This window comes from Prionailurus viverrinus, chromosome B3 (genome assembly GCF_022837055.1).
Source record: "Prionailurus viverrinus isolate Anna chromosome B3, UM_Priviv_1.0, whole genome shotgun sequence".
Taxonomy (NCBI): Eukaryota; Metazoa; Chordata; class Mammalia; order Carnivora; family Felidae; genus Prionailurus; species Prionailurus viverrinus.
Genome location: NC_062566.1, coordinates 129,876,321 through 129,891,811, shown reverse-complemented (window position 1 = coordinate 129,891,811; position 15,491 = coordinate 129,876,321). Strand labels below are relative to the sequence as shown.

Here is a 15,491-nt window from a genome sequence, read left to right as displayed (position 1 = left end):
CAAGGCAGCTGGCATCCGAGCTGGTAGCAGTCCTTGCCAGGCCCAGTTCAACTCAGCAGACATTTATGGAGCCCCTGGACAGGTGCTGTGCCGGCCTGACACGGATGACTCTTCGCCCACCCCGTCCGCCTGGGGGCTAAGGCTGCCAGGGGCAGAGGGGGGCCTCCTGACTGGGACAGGCCAACCCTGGCCCAGAGGGATCTACTGAAACCTGAGATGGCAGGACAAGCTCAGGCAGGCCTCCCCCTCACACTCCCCTCACACCAGGCCCACTAGTCCTGTCTGGCGGGTGACCTTCCTCAGGGTCGCTGCCCTTTTAGGCCCCATCCCCATCCTCCCCTCTGCGGTTTCTTCCCTCCCTCGGGTCCCCAGGCCCCCAGCCCGCCAGACCCACACCCCTCACCCTTGCCCTTCCTCACCTGTCCGCACCACCGCCGCTCCCCCCGACCCCTTCCACCTCGGGTCTCGACCCCAGCCCCAGCCCCCGCCCCCCTCCAGGTCCCCCCTCCCGCCGTCCCTCCCCCGTCGGGCCTCCGCCGCCGCACCTCGCCCTCGCTCAGCCTCCCGCCGCCCCCCAGCCGCGCCCGGCCCCGGCCCCCCGCCCGCCTGCCGCTCCGGCCCTGGCCGGCAGGGGCCGCTCCTCGCGGCGCCCGGGGCCCCGCCGCCGCCCGCCGCCGCCGCCCGCCTCCCCGCCCCTTCCCCAGCCGGCGCTCCCGTTACGCCGCGGAGCCGGGAGCCGGAGCCCGCGCCCGCGGCGGCAGCGGGAGGCGGCGGCGGGGGCGCCCGGGCGGCGGCGGCGGCGGCGGCGGCGGGGCCTGCGGGGCCTGCGGGCGGGCGGGCCGGGCCCGGCCAGGCCGCGATGGCGACCAGGAAGGCGGGCTCGCGGCTGGAGACGGAGATCGAGCGTTGCCGCTCCGAGTGCCAGTGGGAGCGGATCCCCGAGCTCGTCAAGCAGCTGTCGGCCAAGCTCATCGCCAACGGTAGGCACCGGGCGCGCCGGCCTGGGCTGCAGGGGGGCGCCGCGCTCTCCGCTGGGCCGGGCCGGGCCCCGGAGGCGCGTAGGGGCGCGGGCAGGGGCGCGGCCGGGATCGCGGGCGCCGCGCCGGCGAGGTGCGCGGGGCCGGGGCCTGGGCAGCCCGGGCGTCACGCGGTGGGGGCGTCCGGCGGGCGGGGGCCGTGCCCGGCGTCCCGGAGTTCCGGCGTGCTGGCGGGCTCCTGTGGGGTGCGCGCGTCGGGGGGCTCCAGGAGCCGCCTGCTGCACCGGGGTCCCAGGGGCCGGGGCGGCCTTGGGGTTGTAAGAAGTTGGAGGCGATGGGGGAGGGTGCTCCCCCGGGCCCGGCCCGGCCCGTGCAACGTGCAGGGGATTACAGTGTGTGCGTGTATGCTGTACCCAGGGGGGTGTCGAACAGAGACCCCTGGGAAATAGGGTTTGTAAACACATGACGTTCAAGGGGCTCCAGGGAGAAGCTCAGACTTGGGGTGTGTGTCGGGGGTGGTTGGGGAAGGCAGGGGAGATGTGTGTCCTGGGGTTCAGAGAGTAGAATGTCAAAGCTGTGGACCTAGGGAGGTCGGGTTTGGGGAAGTAGAGTCAAGAGAGTCAGAGAGAGAATATTGTAGAGAGAGGTGGGAATGTTGTGGAGGAATGGGGTTGGATGGGCAAGGGGCTTGGTGCCCGGAGGAGGAAGGGGCCTAAGGGAGCCACTGAGTAGGAACCTGGTGCTTGGAGTTAGTCTATGGCCCCGTTGAGTGAATTGGTTCTTGGACCCAATCGAATCAAAATTGCATCCAAAATCCCATTTCAGAGCGCAGCTCCACGTGGCCTTATTTGTTTTGGAAGCAAGTATCGTTAATATTTGCTGGTCCTTTAGTACCCGCCAAAAACCAAGGGCACCAGTGGACTGGTGAGAGGGCAGAGGTTTTGTGTTTTATATCATCTCTGGCAGCCTGAGGCTCTGTGAGCAAATGGTGGCTGAACAAATGAATGAATGAATGAATGAATGAATGAATGAATGAATGGCACTGCTCTAAGAAAAGACATCACACTATTTTCAACCCTCTAACCTCAAACTACCCAGAAATGGAGAGGGATGTCACGTGTCTTCTTCAAGAATGGTTTATGACTGTGCCTTTTACGGTATTAGTGCCTTGAAATAAGAACTTGGTTTTGCACACTCTCAACTGTGGTACCCTGCTTTGGGCAGATGTTTCCTGGAAGGACGCGGGTACCATGACTGTCCCAGGGGCATGGAGGAAGCATAGGTCTGCCTGGGCTCAGCTTGGTGGAAAGTGTTGACTCTTCTCTAAGTCCTCCCTTGACAACAATGGTATTTGGTCCCGTGGGCCCCAATGGCAGCTTGACCTTGCCCTTCCTTTAAGGTTCACCGGCTTCTCCTCCTGCTTCTCCTCTTGTTACCTGCAGCAAGGTCTCATTTTTTCCTTGGAGTTTGGACAGTCCTGGGTCTACTTTGTCACTTCCTGGCTGGGTAGGCATAAAATACCTTCAGGGCAGGTTGATGTTAGGGTTAAATGGGTTCATTTGTGAACCCCCCCGGTTCTCTTCTTCAGAACCTACTTGTTTTCTGCTTTGTTTACTCACTCATTGCGCCGATATTTGTGTGCCCACCTGTGCCAGGAACGGAACAGAAGTGAACAGCACTAACCAAGCTCCTTCCCTCGTGTACTTAAACTTTTCCGAGGAGATAGGATAGCAAATACAGAAATCAATATATAGGTTAGCTTCAGATAGTGAGAGGTGATTTATTTTATTTTTTAATTTTTTTTAACGTTTATTTATTATTGAGAGACAGAGCACAGAGCATGAGCAGGGGAGGGGCAGAGAGAGGGGGAGACACAGAATCCGAAGCAGGCTCCAGGCTTTGAGCTATCAGCACAGAGCCTGACACGGGCTCGAACTCACAAACTGCAAGATCATGACCTGAGCTGAAGTGGGTCGCCTAACCAACTGAGCCACCCAGGTGCCCCAGTGGGAGGTGATTTAAAGAAAACAGACGAGGAAAGGCGATTGAGAGTGATGAGTGGGGGAGAGGCGACTCAAACTATGGTGGTCTTTGGAATAGATGGGCTTTTGGTGGTATGGACCCATCTTACCTTCACAGCCTCCCAAGGCTTGGCTTCCTTCTCAGGGACTGGTCCCTGGGGCCTGAGCCTCAGTCATTATGGGGCTTTTGGGGGAGTGGGTTGCGTGGGGCACTGCAGTCCGTGGGTCTGTGTGTGTGTTTGCTTTTGGGAAGCTCATGAGAGGCAGATTTCTGCCCCAGAACCCACCTACCTTGTAGCAGTCGTTGATGGCAAAAGGTCACCCACCCAGCCTTAAAAAGGTCAAAGAGATTGCTCAGGAACGTAAAAATACACAGCAAGGAAAGAGATGAAACAAAACCAGAATTATTGTGGCTCTTCTTTAGGGTTCAGAGAAATGTTGAAGGAGGGTCCTTCCTTTCTTTTGGCTGCTGGGGGCTTCCTTTGGCTGGCGGTGGGACTTCCTTCTGGGTTTGAGGGCACCAGCTCCCCCTTAGATCCTTTTGGGTGCACTGGACCTCAAGTTCTGGGCAGATTTGGCAAAATCCTTTGGCTAAAGCATTTGCTGCTTGGAATAAGGAAAGCGAGTTAATGTCATGTTTTTCATAGTAAGACACTTTGAAGGCAGCCACAGGCATAACAGAACACAGTCTTTGGAATGAGGCAGACCAGTGCCTGAGCCTGACTCTATGTCCTTGGCCAAATCACTTAACCACGCAGAGCCTCAGTCTCCTCACCTTAGAAGGGGAGCTGAACACTGAGTTTGCAGGGATTGTTACGGGAATCACAGGAACTAATGACTCCCAGGGCTACTCGCAGAGTCTGACATCTTAACATGTAGGCCCTTCATTCGTTCATTCATTTGTTCGTTCATTCATCCGTCCCATAAATATCGAGTACTTGCTACTCACTGCTTTAGGCACTGGGGATATACCAGTGAACAAAACAGACTAAGGTGACAAATGTCCCTGCCTTTGTGAAGTCCACATTCTGGTGGGGAAGGGGCAAGGGGATGTAAATAAAAATCACTCAGTAAAATTTGCAGGTTGCCAGATGGTCATAAGCGGTATCAGAGGGGGCTCAAGAGGGGAAGAGGCAGCAGTGCTTTGAGAGAGGGGTGGTTGGGGGGCACAGAGGATACTGATATGTGGCCAGGGAGGGCCTCACCGGGAAGGCAGCATTTGACATAGGACCTGAGGCTGTGGCCACACATGTTCCAGGGAGGGGACCTCAAGGGCAGAGGCCTGATGAGGGCAGAGGGGTGGCTGGGCCAGATCACCTGAGGCTTGGAGGTCACGGTGAAGGCCTTGGCTTCTCTCTGAATGAGGTGGGAGCCAAGGGAGGTTTCCGAGTGGAGGAGACCTGCCTGCAGAGGACTTCCTACTCAGCAGCTTTTGCTTCTTCTGGGACGGGAGCATGGCTGCGGGCTTGAAATAGTAGACACTTTCAGAGCACGCTGCTCCAGCCTGACTCCTCTGAGATAAATTGGTTTAGACATTTTGCCAAGAGGTGGATAAGGAAGAAAAGGGCAAATGCCAAGCTGAAAACAGACCCCAGAAATCCATTTTCTGCCTCGTGCCCCCCCGTGGGTACCATTTCAACCACTCCATCTCAAAAACACAAAATGTGTGGCAGGGATATGCCAGGCCCCTGTGTGTTCCAGCAGGACAGTGACCACACAAGTTAAGGGGGGGTGGCGGGTTGAGGTGGGAGAAAATTCGACTCAAGTCTAGACTCTTGCTGCGAACTAGCAGCTTGGGCATCGTGTGGGAGCGCGTGAGGAATGGACTCTCAGGCCCCACCCCAGACCTGCAAGGTCAGAATCTGCATCTTAACAAGGTATCCAGGAGATTTGTGGGTACAGGGAGTTCTGAGGTGCGGTGGCCTGGAGCTGAGGTGGCAGCCTGGGGGGGTGAGGGGGTAAAGACGGAGAACAGCACATCAGCTCCCTGTTGGCTCGTAGGTCGGTCCTGGCCCTAGGAGGACAGTCCCAGCTGCCTTCTGTCTCCAGAATGTCACCCTTTAGCCTCCCCATGGTGAGTTCACTGCTGTGTGACAAAGTGCAGTGGTCTGGCACCTGGGCTTCCATCCAGTCTCTACCTGTAGCTAGCTGGGTGACCCTGAGCCAGTTTGTTAATCGCTCGGAGGCTGTGTTTCTTCATCGGTGTGATATGGTTGATAATCCTACTCCCCTAGGGTGGCAGTGAGGAAGAAATGGGGTGAGAAAGGCAAAGCTTGCTACATGCGAAACATCACTGTTTACTCTCTCCACCTGACGCAGTATAACCCTGGACAAGGCAGGCCATGTCCTGGATATCACCTGGCTGGGAAGAAGAATGGGAGGCCTAGAAATGACACACTTGAGCTTGTGCCCGGTGGAGGCTCTCGCGTATTTCAGGCACAGCAAGAGGCATTTTGGAGCCTGTGCCAGCCCCAACAGACAGCCACCCCCTTTCTGAAGCAGTGTCTGTTTTTCCTTCCTTTCCCTGTCTGCTAATCTTAGGTGAGCTCAGTTGCTGAGCTCACTTACAACAATTCGGCCCCAAATGGTGGTTTCTCCTTTAAGGGATCATCACCGTTCTGATTAAGTGTGATTTTGAGACCCTTTAAGTACCTCTTGGTGATGGGCAGGTAGGGAAATGGTGCCTGAAACAAAGAATATTTCTCTTTTAAAAAAAATTTTTTTTTTCAACGTTTATTTATTTTTGGGAGTGAGAGAGACAGAGCATGAACGGGGGAGGGGCAGAGAGAGAGGGAGACACAGAATCGGAAACAGGCTCCAGGCTCTGAGCCATCAGCCCAGAGCCCGATGCGGGGCTCGAACTCACGGACCGCGAGATGGTGACCTGGCTGAAGTCGGACGCTTAACCGACTGCGCCACCCAGGCGCCCCTTAACAAAGAATATTTCTGGCGCAAAGTTTGGTTCAAAATGTATGCAGACCATTGAGTGGGAGTGAAGTTCTTGCATTTGCCAATAACTGATATTCCCCGTGGCATTGGTGCCTCCAGCACGGTGGCTTTCCACTCTGGAGCTGGGCTGAGTCTCAGGCCTCTGGAGCCTTTCCTGCTGGACCAGGGGCTTCTTTGGAAGTAAGGCTGAGGTTTAACCGAGAGTCTGCTGTGGGGTGGGAAGGTGTCACTGTGGTTTGCAATGGCTTCTTTGGAGGTTCCCAGGACGTCAGACTGTTCCCGGACAGTGGGGAAGGACACGAGTCAGACCTTGGTGACACTTCATCTCGGCCTTCCTAGGGCATCCATCCTGCTTTCATGTAGTCTGTCCTGTTGTCTGTCCTCTGAAGGACGCACCTTTGTGGCAGACCATACGTCCTGATTTTTGGATTCAAAGGTTCACTTATTTGACAATAATATATTGATAGCTCTGAGATAAGCACCGGGGCTCAGGCTCATGGTTGCTGTGAGAGGGCAGAAGGACCATGACCTTGTGGCTGCACACAGTGGGGCTGGGACTGCTCAGCTTCTCCCTGGCCTCTGACTTGGAGGGATTTCAGGCTCTGAGGATTCCTGACGTTGATCTGCATGGTAAGCCAGCCTTTCTGGTGTGTCCTCCCATTACCTGAGCTCACCCCCATCCCTGTCTCCTCCGCCACCCCCCCCCCCCCCCGCCATGGCTGGTTTGGCCTATTGGACCCTCACACTCACTTTGCTCACTGTCTTTGCCCCCATGCTCACGCTATTGCTCTGAAGTCCTCTCTGCAGTCAGAAGCCTACCCGTCTGTCAAGGTCTGGTTCAAGTTCCTCCCAGCTGTCCTCCCTTCACAGAGAAGGATTTGCTTCAGAGAAAATAACCATACAGTGTTAGAACCAGATGGGTCCTGAGAGATCCCATTGTGTAGCGGTTTTCAAACCGCGTGGTTGAGGAACCCCTCTGGGAACACGCTTTAGGGGCCTGGGGGCCAGGTGCACGGGCCTCACACAACGGAGCAGCGATACTTTTCCCTAAAGTTTCCTTTGAAAGAAGAGCTAATGTGCTTTTAAAAACATATTTGAAAGCCATCGATCTAATCTTTGGCTCTCCATTTTACAGGTGAGAAAACAGGCTCACAGAGGTGTCTCCTGCAAAGCCACCAGCTGGCGAGTGGCAGAAAAGAGCAGAGTGGGTCAGAGCTCTGGCTTACCGGTTCAGTTGCTTGGTTCAAAGTGAGGCTGTGCTCCTTCCTAACTAAGAGCCTTATTTCCCCTTGTGAAACCGCACATGGGAAGGGGTGATACACATTCGGCATCCCTTTTCTGAAACCCTTGGTGCCAGCTGTGTTTAAGAATGTAGAATTTTCCAGAAATACTGGAAATTTTCCGTATGCTGGCCAGTATGTGACCCTCTCAATGGGTCCGGGGCAGCACTTGATAATAAAACATGTCACTCTTTCTGTATCAAAACACACGAACAGTCCCTGCAAAGGGACACATAGAATATAAATAGCCCACTGTGGTGGGTTTACGGTCTCCCATCCCCCAGTCCAAGGCTGTTTCTCCTCCCCCATGTGGCCTGTCTTGGCACATATCTTGTCTCCTCACCCAGGCGGTCAGCTTCTAGGGGACCGAGGGCTGTGGTTCTGCTGGGATGAGCTGTCAGCCCGCTTGGCATGCTGTGCGGCCAACTGGGCCCGGACTTTTGCACGTGGAGGCCTCTGAGCGATTGGAACAGGCGACGGGAAGTCCTCTTCTCTGGACTTGCTTGTATGTGGGGTCATAAACGTCTTGTTGTTGAAGTCACACTGACTTGGGTTCGCTCCTTACTTGCCGCCCAAGGCCCTCCAGCAGGTACACCTCCTCGCTCACTCGGGTCACCCCCAGCTGCCCCGCCAGCTTTGCACCGGGCACGCCATCAGGAACGGCCTCCGCTTCTGATGCATGTTGACCTCACTTGGGTAGATTCCTGCCCCGCTGGGTGACCTCATGCTTGGCGGGTGGTGGAGGGTTGCAGGGCGTTCTGTGAAAGCCAGTGTTTCCCATCTGAGAAGCCAAGAGAAGGGAAGAGGTTTTCCGACACCTCTCAAAACCCTCTCCATCAACTACCAAGACAAGAAGGAACAGGCATTTGGCAGCTGGGTCAGATGAATGCCATGTAACGTAGAGAGGGCAGTCACAAGCCACAGGAAACCTAGCAGTGTGTGTGGCCACAGCCCCTGTGTGTCTGCTCCTGCTCGTCAAGTGCGGTGCAGGGGACGTGCCAGAGCAAGGCGGAGCAGACGTTTTGTGGTCCTTTTGGATGCTGGCTAGACCTGGAGTCAGAATCTGCATGTGTTTGCCCTCTGAGTGACCTTGTGCACCTCACTTGGTTCTCTGAAGCCTTAGTTTTCCTGACTCCCTGGGTGTTAAAACGGTGCGAGTAGGGAACGAACAAGCATTTCTTGAGCTTTTGCTGTGTGCCGTGCTCTGGGCATCACAATGACCGCGTGAGGAATGGTGTCGGGGGTCATAATTCTCATTCGGGGATAAGTGGACCGACGTTTGGAGATGTTCATCGAGCTGGTTTCTAACCCTCTTCTCACTCTATTCCATTTTTCTTTATACCAACAAATTGTTTTCTAAACTTGTCAGATCAAAGAATCACCAAGTAGACTTGCTGGGCCGCATCCCTAGTGATTCTGATGATGCAGTGGGTCTGGGGCAGGGCTCTGGGGTGATGCCAGTGCTGCTGGTCTGTCCACCCATTCTGAGTAGCACTGAACTAAGGGAGCCTGGACATCATAGATTCCCAGGCCTCTCCGGTGGGGTGGTGATTTCCCTTGGTCCAAGGTGGGGGCTGGACATCTGCATTTTTTTTTTAATGTTTATTTATTTTTGAGAGAGAGAGAGAGAGAGAGAGAGAGAGAGAGAGCACAAGTAAGGGAGGGGCAGAGAGAGAGAGGCAGGGAGACACAGAATCCGAAGCAGGCTCCAGACTCTGAGCTGTCAGCCCAGAGCCTGACATGGGGCTCAAACCCACAAACCATGAGATCATGACCTGAGCTGAAGTCGGTCGCTTAACTGACTGAGCCACTCAGGTGCCCCGACGTGTGCATTTTTAAACAGAGCCTTAGGTGGGTTGTGTGATCAAGCGGGTCTGGAAGCCCTGCTCTCAACCATAATCCTTAGCATTTAATGAGTACCTCCTATGCGTGGGGACTGCACCTGAAGAAATAGAGTGAGGGGGTCACCAGCCACGAGGAGCTTCCAGCTCAGGGTAGTCACGTAATCTCTGGGCAGCTGAGTCGCCTGGGGGCTGCTTAGCAATTCAGATTCCCATGCTGGGCCCGAATTCCGCTTCAGGAAGCCATAGTGGGGTTGGGGTTCAGGAAGCACGATTGTTGACGAGCATAGGTGGTTGGAGCACAGAAAGTTCCAGGACCAGATTTTAGACACGGTTGTCCAAGTGGTGGGGACAGCGTGCCCCGCCTGCAGCCTGAGAGAGCAATGACCACGTTACGAGGCTTCAGGGTGCCGCTGGGTTACTGGGGGGCTGAGGGCAGGGTGCGCTGAGACGACAGTGGGAGGGGCCTGGCAAAGTGCCAGGAGGAGGATCTTGGGCAGGGCTGTGGCTTTAGGGTGACCAACGTGTCCCAGTTGGCCTGACGCTTTCTTGGTTTTCAGAACTGAAAATCCTGTGTCCTGGGAACCCCCCAGGCCTGGGCAAGCAGGCTCGTAGTTCACCCTGTTAAGCAGATGGAGCGGTTTTTAGCAAAGAGGAAAGGAACCCGGTGCAAAGCAGGGCTTTGTCCTGTTAGACCTGGGTTCAGATCCCGGCTCTGATGCTGCTTGTCCGGCCTTGGGTGAGTTACTCAGCTTCCCCGAGCCTCCCTCTTTAGCTCAAAGGTTGTTTTGAGGAGTAAAAGAGATAATGCAGTTTCAGGCACCAGCAGTCATCTGCAGCAGCCTGCCTGAATCAGGAGTACTGTGTGTGGAAGGAGGTTAGAAAGGTCCAGATACTCAGCCCTTTACAGGGAGGAGGAAGCAGTCAGGGTGACAATGACAGCAGGGATAGCAGAGCCGTGCAGGAGGGGTTGGGGTGGGGTCCTGTTGTACTGACTTGTGGCTGAGGCCCAAAGCTGAACGGCAGTCGCTGTTAGCTGGGTCCCCGAACTAGTCAGTGCGGACCTGGGTCTGACAGGCTCCCCAGCCCTCTCCTTGCAGCCTTCCATCCTGCACTTTAATGAGCCGGGATAGGATGTGGGGGTGTCATGATGTGTACTGGGGACGCAACAACGAATGTGACCCCTGGGCTGTCAGCCCCATGAGGGCAGGGCTGTTTTGCTCTTTTGTTCTTTGCTATGTCTCAAGCACCAGTAACATGTCTGACACACAGTAGGTACTCAATTAGTTGTTCAGTGAACACCTTGGCCGCTGCCCTTGAGGAGTTAACTCGGATGCATTTCCTCCTCAAACACCTGCTGAGTGCGTACTGGGTGCCAAGCCGCTGCCTGAGGGCCTGGGGTGCCGTGGTCATTAGGCCCACCCTGTGCTCTAGTGTAGCACACATGCTCAGTGCTGGGAGTGGGAGTGGGAGAGGACGAGGGCTGAGGAGGTCCTGGGGAGGGAGTGTCTACCTGAGAGGCTAAGACTCTTGGTATCGTCCCTCAGGTGACTGGATGGCCCCGCCTGCCTGGGGCTCTGGGTAAGTTCTGGCTGATGGACTGCTGTTCAGGCTGACTGAATGCCCATGACCTTCTCTTCCTGTGTCTCCTGTGCAACTGCAGGGTTGACACTTGCTGAGTGGCCAGGGCTCCCTGCTGCCTCTCCTTGTCCCTCCAGTCTCCTCACCTGTGGGCTGGTTCAGCCCCTTTGCCGTGAGGCCTGCTTCCCTTGAGTAACTAACTGCCTCTCTGGCCCTTGCAGGTTCTGAGTCCAAGAAGAAGCAGTATGTTTTCTCAAGTAAGGGGTGTTGAGTCGGTGAGGTGATATTGCTGGGCATGTCGAGCACAGGGACCTGCAGTAAATGCCTTTCCTTCCTCTGGCCCGCCAGGCCAAGAGAGTCCGCTCTCCACCGAGTCTTGGGCCTGGAGGCCTGGGAAGGTGGGTCCCTCAGGCCCCTTGCAGCTGCCCCGTGGCCCGGGGCAGCCTCCTTCCTACCTCTGCCCCGCCGCACACACCAGTTTTGGCGTCTCCTTCTGCCTGGACTCTCACTTGGAGAAATCCTACCTCACCTGTTTTCTGAGTGTCCCTGGTGGTCTTTCCACCCCACTGTGCCTGGACTTGATGGCCCCACACTGTAGTCTTTGAGGGCAGGGACAGGATTAGAGCTTTGAATCTTCAAGAGATGCTTGCCGGCTCTGTGTGGGTATGCATTTAACTTGTCTGTGTGGGGCCAGCTTCCTGAGCGAGCCCTTTCCAAGCCTTCTGGGCTGGCCTGATAACATCCCCCTGCCCTGTTAGAGTCATTTCCTGCCCTGCTGAGCCCTGGGGACAGGCCAAACCAACTCCAAGATCATGACTTTCAAGTTACCTTTTCTCTTCTTAGACTAGGTTTTTCTAGGGAAGTGTGTGTGTATGTGTGTGCATGTGCGTGTGTACGAGCGTGTGTGTGTTAAACCAGTATACTTATCTATTCTGCCAGCAGTGGAAATATTGTCTTCTGTTCTCACATTTTACTCTCTCATCCTGTCCCTCCAGCTTCTGCATTGTGCATGAACACGGGCAGAAGGCTTTGGCTTGAAGCCTGGACTCTAACTACCAAGAGTTTCCCAGAATATAGCTTTCTGCCAACTTCTTTGAGCTCCTTAATCTTTGACTTATGGCATCTTTGCCTTTCAGTCAAGATCCAAATGGCCAGGTCCTCTGAACCGGGTCATAATTCAAGCAAAGATGGCGGAGGGGGAACAGAGGCAGCCCTGAGGTGGAAATGGGAAGGCCGGGGTCTCGGTCAACAATCATATCCCAGCTGCATGCCAGGCACGCCTGAGGGGGGCTGAGGTACCTGATTAGGTCCCGTCCGTGAAGGGGAGACTAGAGATTGACTCATTCCTTTCAGAAATATTTAAAGAATACCTACTGTGTGCCTTGGAGACAGGGTGTGAAGGGGAGAGTGACAGGGCAGAGGTCAGAGCCAAGGTGGTAAGGTACAGGGATTTTGGCTTTCGCTTCGGGTGAAAGGGGAGCTCCCGGAGGGTTTTGAGGGGCCGGGTGACATGACCTTCTCTTCCTGCCCTGCTGTGTGGCCCTACCCCGGTTAAGCCCAGCTCCCGGCCTGCCCCTGCGTGCTGCATTTTGCGGGAGGAACCTTGCGCGTCATTTGCACTTGATGACAAGTGACCTCGGAGGCACTGCCACGCTTCTGGCATGTTTGTATTCCCGCTCTCACGCATTCTTTTCCCTTCTTAGGCCTTTTATCTGGATGGCACCCTCTCCTACCTCATGACGTTGCCTCATATTTTAGCGAGGAAATAGAGGCAGTTAGGAAACCCCCTTGTTTCCCACCACCGAATCTGTGTCCACTTTCCCTCCTGTCACCGTGTGGAGGCTCCGGTTCCTTTCGAGGCCTGCACCCCCTTCACCTTGGCTCACAATCGCCCTGTTGGAGCCTCCTCAGGACTTCACGGCTTCGGGCATTTCTCCTCGCCTCTGGATCAATTCTCTGTCTCTCTCTGTTTCCTGGATCATGCCCTAGAGGGTTCATAGATACCCAAGACTCTCCTGTAAAAACCTTCCTCGGTCCCACGTCTCTGTCTCCTCACTGCCCGCCTCTCTGCTCTGTCTCAGCAAAGCCTCTTCGAGGAACCTTTGTCTCCTCGGCCCTCTCGGAGCTTGTGTCCCTGCCCATCCCGCTGCTCTTCCTGTCAATGTCACCCTCCGATGTTGCCTCCCTGTTGCCAAATCCAGTGGTTACGTTTGTGCTCTTATTTTCTTCCCTATCCCAGCTGCCTTTAACCCGCTTGGCCACTCCCTCTTTCTGGAAACTTCTCATCTCCGTTTTTGTAACAGGCAGTCCCGGTTTCTTTAACCTGGTCCTTTCTCTCACTCACTCTCCTCCAGCTTTGACGCCGACCTCCATCCACCGATTTGATGTCTCTACTTGGATATCGAATGTTATTTAAGTCTGTCGAAGCAGAACTCTTGGTCTTATTCCTCCTCCCCTACAGTAAACGGCAAAACGGTACCACTGTCTACTCCACTGTGCAGTGTCATATCTGAGATTAAAGAATTTATCTTTAATCCCCGTCCATTCCTCATCCCTTGTGCATCCGTTTCCTATTGCTGCCGTCACCGATTATTACACATTTACTGGCTTGAAACAATGCAGCTGTGTTCTCTGACTGTTCTGGAGGCTACAGGTTGGAAGTGGGTCTCATTTAGGCTAACCTCAAGTGTCAGAGGGGCTGAGTTCCTTCTGGAGGCTCTCGGGAAGGATCCATGCTTTTGCCTTCCTGGCCTCTGCGACTGCCCACATTCCCTGCCGCATGCCCCGCCTCCATCTTTAGAGCAAGGGGTTAGCTTCCTCTGTGACTATACCTGTTTTCACCACCATCTCCTCCTCTGAGCCGCCTACTTCCCTCTTCCAAGGACTCGGTGGTGCCCCCGAGGTAATCCGGAATAATCCCGTCTCAAGGTCATTAACTTAATCCCATCTGCGGAGTCCCTTTTGCCATGTAAGGTGACATATTCACAGGTCCCAGCAATTAGGGCACAGTCGTCTCTGGGGCGCAGGGGGTGTTATTCTGTGTGCCACACCTCCGGTCCCACCCATTAGTAAATCTTGTTTATTTTTACCTCCAAATCGTGTCTTCCCCTCTGCCCGTCTCCCCCCTTCGGCACTATTTCTCACCTCTGCCCCCTTGTCCTGGCATCCGTCACCCCTCACCAGACTCCTCTGCGGTGACCTTCCAACCATCCCTGCCGTTGCCTCGCCCTCTCCAGCCCCAAGTTCGTTCTCCACACGGCGGAGGGAGGGGTCTTCACAAAACCTAAACCGATCACTTCAACCCCCTGCTTGCACACTCCCCGCCCCCTCCAGAGGCTTCCAGGTGCTCTGAGAAGGAAAGCCACACTCCTGAGCACAGTCTGCCACAGTGTGTTCGTGGCTGCCCTTACCCGCCTCTCTGACTACCATGCTCCCATCTGTCCCCGCTGCTCCAGCCACCGGCCTTCTTGCTGTTCCTCACGCATGCCAGCTGCGTTCCTGCCCCAGGGCCCTTCCGTGGGCTGCCAGAATACTCCTCCCTCAGATCTTTCCGTGGCTCGCCCAGTCTCAGGTAGCCACCCAGTCGCGCACTGCCACGCCGCCCTGTTTTAGCTCTCTGCGCGTCTCTTACCGCTACCTGGCCTTTTCCTGGTTTGTCTCCCCTTCTGGAATGTGAGCACCACGAGGGCAGAGACGCTTCTGCCTCACCCACCACTGTACGTGTCGGGTGCTGGCGGGTGCTAAGTAAATGCTGGCTGGTGGCTAATGCGTGCAGCACTCTGAGGTCAGGCCAAGGGAGCAGGAAAGCTTCTCCAAGGTGACCCTGAACTGCAGCTCACACGACGCCTGGGCTGTTGGCAGGAGAAGGGAGAGAGGTACAGCCTGTCCAGGCACCCCCAGGTGAGACAGATTGCCACAGCCTCGGAAGGATGCGGGGGGCCTGGAGAGTGTGCATGTGGGAGGCTGGTGGCCCAGGGAGAGCGGTGACGAGCTCTACTTAATAATTGCAGACCCAGACCTCCCTCACCTGGTTCTGAGATGCCGGGCCAGGTCCTGCCAGCCCCCTGTGGGTGACCAGATTACGCACTCCCGAGTCAGCACACTCCAACACGGGCCATCTTCTTTTCTTGATTATTATGATTATTTTATTGGTTTTAAGAGAATTTAGTGATTCATCACTTGCATATAGCACCCAGCGCTCATCCCCACAAGTGCCCTCCTTCATGCCCATCATTCATTTAGTCCCCTCATCCCGGTCCACCTCCCCTCTTTTCTTTTTTATTAAAAAAATTTTTTTTTAACATTTACTCATTTTTGAGGGACAGAGAGAGACAGAGCCCGAGCAGGGGAGGGGCAGAGGGAGAGGGAGACACAGAATCCCAAGCAAGCTCCAGGCTCTGAGCCCCGATGTGGGGCTTGAACCCACGAACCACCAGATCATGATCTGAGTCGAAGTCGGACGCTTAACCGACTGACCCACCCAGGTGCCCCTCCCCTCTTTTCTTGTTAAATTAACTAGTTAATGTTTTATGCAGGCAATGAATGTACACGGTAGTAAAAGTCAAATAACACAAGAGAGAAAAGTAACTTTATTCCTACAGCATCCCTGTATCCTCTTGCTCCTGTCCACAGACGTAGCCACTCTTGGAACTTTCCTGGGGGTCCTTTCAGAACTAGCGTATGGGGCGCCTGGGTGGCTCCGTCGGTTAAGCGTCCGACTTCGGCTCAGGTCATGATCTCACGGTCTGTGAGTTCGAGCCCCGCGTCGGGCTCTGTGCTGACAGCTCAGAACCTGGAGCCTGCTTCGGATTCTGGGTCCCCCTCTCTCTCTGCCCCTCCCCT

The 15,491-nt window shown here is 55.3% G+C and overlaps 1 protein-coding gene across 3 annotated transcripts in view; it reads left to right on the top strand.

Moving 5' to 3' along the window:
* The first annotated feature begins 822 nt into the window (after window positions 1-822).
* The window catches only part of TTC7B (tetratricopeptide repeat domain 7B), a 255,265-nt gene continuing 240,596 nt past the window's right edge, over window positions 823-15,491 (top strand). For all 3 annotated transcript variants that reach the window (XM_047861697.1, XM_047861696.1, XM_047861702.1), the window contains exon 1: window positions 823-980. In XM_047861697.1, coding sequence (XP_047717653.1) covers window positions 860-980 — 121 coding nt within the window. In that variant the 5' untranslated portion in view covers window positions 823-859. The remainder of the gene's footprint in view (window positions 981-15,491) is intronic.